Here is a 7,500-nt window from a genome sequence, read left to right on the forward strand (position 1 = left end):
TGCAGAAGATTACAAATAAAAATATTACGGTGTAAATCCTCCATCATAACAGCAATGCTCCAAGGTCCAAACACGCCTGGCTTTTAAAGGGAATGGGAGATGATCTCTGATTGGTTGATTGCATGTTACGCCCAAAACACACCTCTGATTAATGAAGACACTAAGTACAACCCTTTAGAACCATGACCCCGGCACACGGACAATTGTTTCCGCCGTCAAACTAGCAAAAGTGGATTTGGACACGCCCTAAACACACCTGCACCAGGCGCTTCACGCCGTGACCTCAGATCATTAAAATAGGGCCCTCCCTGTAAGACCAGCACGCCCAGAATGCACCTGAACACACCTCCCTGTAAGACCAGCACGCCCAGAATGCACCTGAACACACCTCCCTGTAAGACCAGCACGCCCAGAATGCACCTGAACACACCTCCCTGTAAGACCAGCCATGGGCCACAGACGGGTTCAGGTGCATTTGCTATTTAAACGACGTGGGAGCTGGACGGGAAACTGACAACTGGGTCGGTCTTAAACTAGCAAAGACACTACAAGATAGGGTCCTGAATGTCTGAAGTTAGAACAAAAGTCCAGAGAGTGGTTTCTATGGAGATGATACACTCGTCTCGTCTGATTGGTGGAAACTGGCAGCTTTCAGACCGCTGCAGACCGGAGACTACGAGTTGACCCACTCGCTGTGATCTTTGGTCTGAACTGGACTTTGAAGGCCGACTCCCTTTAATTCTCAGTCAGCTGTAGAATCACGGAACAGATCTGATATTTAGTCTGACTGTGTCTCCTGTTGCCGGGGCGGATCGTCGGTCTTCATCTCCAGTTCCATGCGGTCACTGAGTTCATGGCTGCTTTTCAATAATAACTTTACCAAACCCAGTCTGTCTGTGTGTCGGATCAGTGAATCTCTTACGATGCGTCTGAGAGGAAACATCAAACTTTATTTCACTTCCAAAAAATTATGTTTCAAACGCAGGACGACTGCAGGAAATGTGCAAAACTCAGTCTTTTTTGTAGCTAGATATAATTTTCCAGTCTTTTCTTGACGTTTTCTTCTATGCTTTTTGGGATTTTTCTTCTCGACATCAACTCTCACATACTCACAGATCAAAACAGTTGGCTATTCATTTAAAAGGCGACAACTTTTCAGCTCTAAAACCTACCTACGTTTAAATAAACGTGTTGCTAGGTTTTGTCGGGGCTCAATGTGCCCCTGAAGTTGTATGCTGCTCTCCCATTGGCTGATTGAAAGAGATGTGTGTGTGTGACCCAGGAGTAGAGGAAGGAGGGAAGATGTGAGGGGGACAGTTCTTACGTTTCTGTAGACGAACACTCGCAGTTTGAGGCCTCCCAGAGTCTCCAGCTGCTGCCCGTGGTACAGAGACTTGGAGGACAGACGCTCCTTCAGGATGTGATTGGTCATCAGCTTCCTCAGGTCAGGCCTCATTGTCGTGTCAATTCCTGTCACAGACAGAAAGACAGACAGACAGACAGACAGACAGACAGACAGACAGAGAGAGAGAGAGAGAGAGACAGACAGACAGACAGAGAGAGAGAGAGAGAGAGAGAGAGAGAGAGAGAGAGAGAGAGACAGACAGACAGACAGACAGACAGACAGAGAGAGACAGACAGACAGAGAGAGAGAGAGAGAGAGAGAGAGAGAGAGAGAGAGAGAGAGAGAGAGAGAGAGAGAGACAGACAGACAGACAGACAGACAGACAGACAGAGAGAGACAGACAGACAGACAGACAGAGAGAGAGAGAGAGAGAGAGAGAGAGAGAGAGAGAGAGAGAGAGACAGACAGACAGACAGACAGACAGACAGACAGAGAGAGACAGACAGACAGACAGACAGAGAGAGAGAGAGAGAGAGAGAGAGAGAGAGAGAGAGAGACAGACAGACAGAGAGAGACAGACAGACAGACAGACAGAGAGAGAGAGAGAGAGAGAGACAGACAAACAGACAGAGAGAGAGAAAGAGAGACAGACAGACAGACAGACAGACAGACAGACAGACAGACAGAGAGAGAGAGAGAGAGAGCGAGACAGACAGACCGACAGACAGACAGACAGACAGACAGACAGACAGAGAGAGACAGAGAGAGAGAGAGAGAGAGACAGAGAGACAGACAGACAGACAGAGAGAGAGAGACAGAGAGAGAGAGAGACAGACAGACTTTGAAATCACACTATTAAAACATGTTTTTAATCAGTATATTCCGTGACTATTTCCTGATATTGTTCTGTGTTTTGATGTAACTGTCTGTGTTTTGATGCTGTAAGGGAACTTTAAGTGATGGGAACACCGCCCAAGACCACTGTGATTGGTTTAAAGAAATGTAAACAACAACAGTGTTTTTTCTCCTATCCCAGAATGCATCTGTGGTGTAGCCAGACTTTACTCCTCAGCGCTGTGGAGATAGAGCTGGCTATGAGGATAGCTGTCTGAACACACACACACACACACACACACACACACACACACACACACACACACACACACACACACACACACACACACACACACACGCCTAGACGAGCAGCTAGCCTTCCTGGGGTCCAAAAGCAACATTAATTCAGACGATATTAAAACATTTATATATATATAGTTTTTTCTGTATTTATTGTTTGTTTAATATTAATGTTTAATACGTTTGTTTAAGTGTCCTTGTTCTGGTGATCTTTAAAGATAAATACAGTCTCTCGGGGGTCAAAGGTGGAGCGTTACCTCTGAAGGCGTCCTCCAGAGGCGCCAGCATGGTCAGCGCCTCGGAGCCCGTCAGGTGCGGCGAGAGACCCGCCTCCACAAACAGCTTGGTCGCCGTGGCAACGGATGACCCTTCAGCCAGCTCCAGCAGAACTTTGGCTGAAAAACAAAAACAAGTTAACAACAGAAACGCTCCAGAAATGTCTCACCATGGAGCGTTATTATATCCATATCTGCGTCTAAAGCAGTGGAAACGCCAGAGCACATGATATACAACTAACTAAGAACCAACTACAGTCATTAGATCGGAGAAAAGTCTTTAAGTCATTCTGCACCTTAACCTTATAATGGCGGGAAAACCCTGCAAAGAGACACAACATATATGGAGAAAATGAATTTTTTGAAATTGAAAAACTTCACATTTTTTCCACAGACGGAGGGAAAACACTGGAAGTAGTAGTATTCATAAGCGTAGATTTAGGGGGCGATGTTGAAACTAATCCTACACTCTTGTATATATAGTACACACTATATACCTGAGTCTTCCACTAAACACTGGTAGTAGTATCAGTACCTGAGTCTTCTACTAAACACTGGTAGTAGTATCAGTACCTGAGTCTGGGATGAGCAGCTCGTTGATGTAGTGGACGACTCCGTTGGTTCCCAGCTGGTCCTTCTTGGTGACGATGGCCTTCCCGTTCAGCGTCATGTGTTCTCCGTCACAGCCGACCTCCAGCACGGTGCCCTGCAGCGTCTCCATCGGCGTGCCCGCCACGATGGACTCGGCACACTGCATGTGCTTCAGGATGTGGTAGTTCAGCAGGTCTGGGGACACATAGTTTGTATTAGGAGTGGCACGGTTCACAAAACCCACGGTTCGGTTCGTATCACGGTTTTAGGGTCACGGTTTTCGGTTCTGTACGGTTCTTGTTGTTATTTTTTCTTTAATCTTTAAAACTCCAGAAATATACTTCAGCATACGATATATAGCTAACATTTGCATATTGAATGCATGTTGCACAATACATGCACACAGTGGCAGTTCTATCTATTGTTTGATTTCCGCTGTCATCATAGGTAACATGAAATCCAAAATGTTCCCACACACCAGACTATATATGATGCTGGAGCATCCTCCATCTCTACAGTCTTCCTCATCTCTCCACCTGACATCTCTACAGTCTTCCTCATCTCTCCACCTGACATCTCTACAGCCTTCCTCATCTCTCCACCTGACATCTCTACAGTCTTCCTCATCTCTCCACCTGACATCTCTACAGCCTTCCTCATCTCTCCACCTGACATCTCTACAGTCTTCCTCATCTCTCCACCTGACATCTCTACAGCCTTCCTCATCTCTCCACCTGACATCTCTACAGTCTTCCTCATCTCTCCACCTGACATCTCTACAGCCTTCCTCATCTCTCCACCTGACATCTCTACAGTCTTCCTCATCTCTCCCACTTGACATCTCTACACGTGACGTGACCTGCAGCACTCCACACTCCTGAGGAGCGGTCGGCTCGGCGCCTCTCAAAATCAGACAAAAATCTTTTAAACTGACCTTTGTCAATCAAAAAAACAGACAGATTCAGCAACTGTGTGGCCTATTTCTCGCTTAAAATGTTTTCAGAAACACGTTTCGGTGAATTATTTTCATAAAATATGAGATCGTATTCAGAACGAGACGCCATTAGAGTCTGTTTTGAAATTCGGGAGCAGCAATACCCACGTGACGCGTTCGTCCAATCAGCTGCCATGTGTTGCGTTTGTCACGCCCATCCCCGTCGTCGTTTCCAGTAAGTGTTTTAACATAGGTGTGTGAAGTGGTACTACGGCAGTAAGAGGTTATTGACCATTAACAGTGGACTGACGGACCGTGAGACGCACACACGCTCCCAACAGAGACAAGAGAACCGAACGGTTCGGATGATTTTTCGTGAACCGTACCAACTGTAGTTTGTATGTGTTATGTGTAACATGGCAAAGCGAGACTAAAAAAGAAATGATCAATCACCTCTGAGAGCTACGGGGTCTCCCAGGATCCTGTTCAGGGTCTCCTGAGGAATCTTCTCAAACGCCTCGTTGGTCGGAGCGAAGATGGTGTACTGACCCTCCTCCTCCAACATGGTGGTCAGCCCGGCGGCCGCTATCGCCGTCTGCAACACAGAGACACAGAGATAACAGGAAGCCAGGGACAGAGATAGAGACAGAGAACAGGAAGCCAGGGACAGAGATAGACACAGAGAACAGGAAGTCAGGGACAGAGATAGAGACAGATAACAGAAAGCCAGGGACAGAGATAGAGACAGATAACAGGAAGCCAGGGACAGAGATAGAGACAGAGAACAGGAAGCCAGGGACAGAGATAGACACAGAGAACAGGAAGTGAGGGACAGAGATAGAGACAGATAACAGGAAGCCAGGGACAGAGATAGAGACAGATAACAGGAAGCCAGGGACAGAGATAGACACAGAGAACAGGAAGTGAGGGACAGAGAGACACAGAGAACAGGAAGTCAGGGACTGAAAACCACATTTATTTCAATCGTCTCAAAACGTTTCAACTTTTTTTCTCAAATTATTCCGACTTTTTTCCTTATAGTATTCCGACTTATTTCCCTAAAATATTCAGACTTTTTCTCCTTAAAATATTCCGACTTTTTCTCAAAATATTCCGACTTTTATTCTTTAAAATATTCCGATTTTTTTCCTTAAAATATTCTGACTTTTTTTTCCCTTAAAATATTCCGACTTTTTTCCCCAAAATATTCCGACTTTTTTTCCCAAAATATTCCGACTTTTTTTCCCAAAATATTTCAGCTTTGGTCCCCAAAACGTTTGCCTTGAACATTGCGACTGACAGACTCACTCGCAGCGTCTCCAGGTCGTCGTCGACGTCGAGCAGCGTGTGCACGTTGTTGGAGATGGCGGTGATGACGCGGTCGACAACGTGCACGATGCCGTTAGTGGCGTGCTGGTCGGGTTTGATCAGACGAGCGCAGTTCACCGTCACAATCTGAGGAAGAGAAGAAAAGATCATCAGCGTACAGAGAAACTTCTGACGGAGACGTTAACCCTCCTGTGGGGCTCGGGTCTACTTTGACCTATTGGGACCTAATGTGGGTTTCTATCAAACTTTAAAACAAACTAACGTGGATGGTTCTCTACAACGCTCCTCCCGAGTTACAACGTCATCAGGTCACTACTTTCACTGAATATCAACTGTGTGTTATTGGGTGTAATTTTGTGTAATTGTGTGTTATTGTGTGTTTTCGTGTGTAATTTTGTTTAATTATGTGTTTTTGTGTGTAATTGTGTGTTATTGTGTGTTTTTGTGTGTAATTTTGTTTAATTGTGTGTTTTTGTGTGTAATTGTGTGTTATTGTGTGTTTTTGTGTGTAATTTTGTTTAATTGTGTGTTTTTGTGTGTAATTGTGTGTAATTGTGTGTTATTGTGTGTTTTTGTGTGTAATTTTGTTTAATTGTGTGTTTTTGTGTGTAATTGTGTGTTATTGTGTGTAATTGTGTTTAATTGTGTGTAATTGTGTGTAATTTTTTGTAATTGTGTGTTATTGTGTAATTGTGTGTAATTGTGTTTAATTGTGTGTAATTTTGTTTAATTGTGTGTTTTTGTGTGTAATTGTGTGTTGTTGTGTGTAATTGTGTGTAATTTTTTGTAATTGTGTGTTATTGTGTGTTTTTGTGTGTAATTTTGTTTAATTGTGTGTTTTTGTGTGTAATTGTGTGTTATTGTGTGTAATTGTGTGTAATTGTGTGTAATTGTGTGTAATTTTTTGTAATTGTGTGTTATTGTGTAATTGTGTGTAATTGTGTTTAATTGTGTGTAATTTTGTTTAATTGTGTGTTTTTGTGTGTAATTGTGTGTTTTTGTGTGTAATTGTGTGTAATTTTTTGTAATTGTGTGTTATTGTGTGTAATTGTGTTTAATTGTGTGTTATTGTGTGTTTTTGTGTGTAATTTTGTTTAATTGTGTGTTTTTGTGTTTAATTGTGTGTTTTTGGGTGTAATTGTGTGTAATTGTGTGTTATTGTGTGTTTTTGGGTGTAATTTGTTTAATTGTGTGTTTTTGTGTGTAATTGTGTGTTATTGTGTGTTTTTGTGTGTAATTGTGTGTTTTTGTGTGTAATTGTGTGTGATTTTTTGTAATTGTGTGTTATTGTGTAATTGTGTGTAATTGTGTTTAATTGTGTGTAATTTTGTTTAATTGTGTGTTTTTGTGTGTAATTGTGTGTAATTGTGTTTTTGTGTGAAATTGTGTGTTTTGTGTGTTATTGTGTGTTATTGTGTGTTTTTGTGTGTAATTGTGTGTAATTGTGTGTAATTGTGTGTTTTTGTGTGTTATTGTGTGTTATTGTGTGTTTTTGTGTGTAATTGTGTGTAATTGTGTGAAATTGTGTGTTTTTGTGTGTAATTGTATGTTTTTGTGTGTTATTGTGTAATTGTGTGTAATTGTGTTTAATTGTGTGTAATTTTGTTTAATTGTGTGTTTTTGTGTGTAATTGTGTGTTATTGTGTGTTTTTGGGTGTAATTTTGTTTAATTGTGTGTTTTTGTGTGTAATTGTGTGTTATTGTGTGTTTTTGTGTGTAATTGTGTGTTTTTGTGTGTAATTGTGTGTGATTTTTTGTAATTGTGTGTTATTGTGTAATTGTGTGTAATTGTGTTTAATTGTGTGTAATTTTGTTTAATTGTGTGTTTTTGTGTGTAATTGTGTGTAATTGTGTTTTTGTGTGAAATTGTGTGTTTTGTGTGTTATTGTGTG

General features: G+C 42.3%; 2 protein-coding genes and 1 long non-coding RNA gene across 3 annotated transcripts in view; 2 read left to right on the forward strand and 1 right to left on the reverse strand.

Annotated features, from left to right (window-relative positions):
• nfkb1 (nuclear factor of kappa light polypeptide gene enhancer in B-cells 1) overlaps positions 1-7,500 on the forward strand; it is a 1,201,612-nt gene that overhangs the window by 391,801 nt on the left and 802,311 nt on the right. The gene's annotated exons all lie outside the window — the stretch shown is intronic.
• Positions 1-7,500, reverse strand: part of tgfbi (transforming growth factor, beta-induced) — a 41,807-nt gene that overhangs the window by 12,063 nt on the left and 22,244 nt on the right. The window contains exons 6-10 of the mRNA XM_031313750.2: positions 5,588-5,734; positions 4,733-4,874; positions 3,328-3,540; positions 2,737-2,874; positions 1,325-1,470 (exon numbers count right to left, since the gene is read on the reverse strand). Of these exons, the coding sequence (XP_031169610.1) occupies positions 1,325-1,470; positions 2,737-2,874; positions 3,328-3,540; positions 4,733-4,874; positions 5,588-5,734 (786 nt within the window). The remainder of the gene's footprint in view (positions 1-1,324; positions 1,471-2,736; positions 2,875-3,327; positions 3,541-4,732; positions 4,875-5,587; positions 5,735-7,500) is intronic.
• The window catches only part of LOC118496180, a 21,490-nt gene continuing 14,558 nt past the window's right edge, over positions 569-7,500 (forward strand). Inside the window, exon 1 of the long non-coding RNA XR_004898666.1 lies at positions 569-679. This is a non-coding gene — a long non-coding RNA (uncharacterized LOC118496180). The remainder of the gene's footprint in view (positions 680-7,500) is intronic.

The sequence above is a fragment of the Sander lucioperca genome, chromosome 1, assembly GCF_008315115.2.
Source record: "Sander lucioperca isolate FBNREF2018 chromosome 1, SLUC_FBN_1.2, whole genome shotgun sequence".
Taxonomy (NCBI): domain Eukaryota; kingdom Metazoa; phylum Chordata; class Actinopteri; order Perciformes; family Percidae; genus Sander; species Sander lucioperca.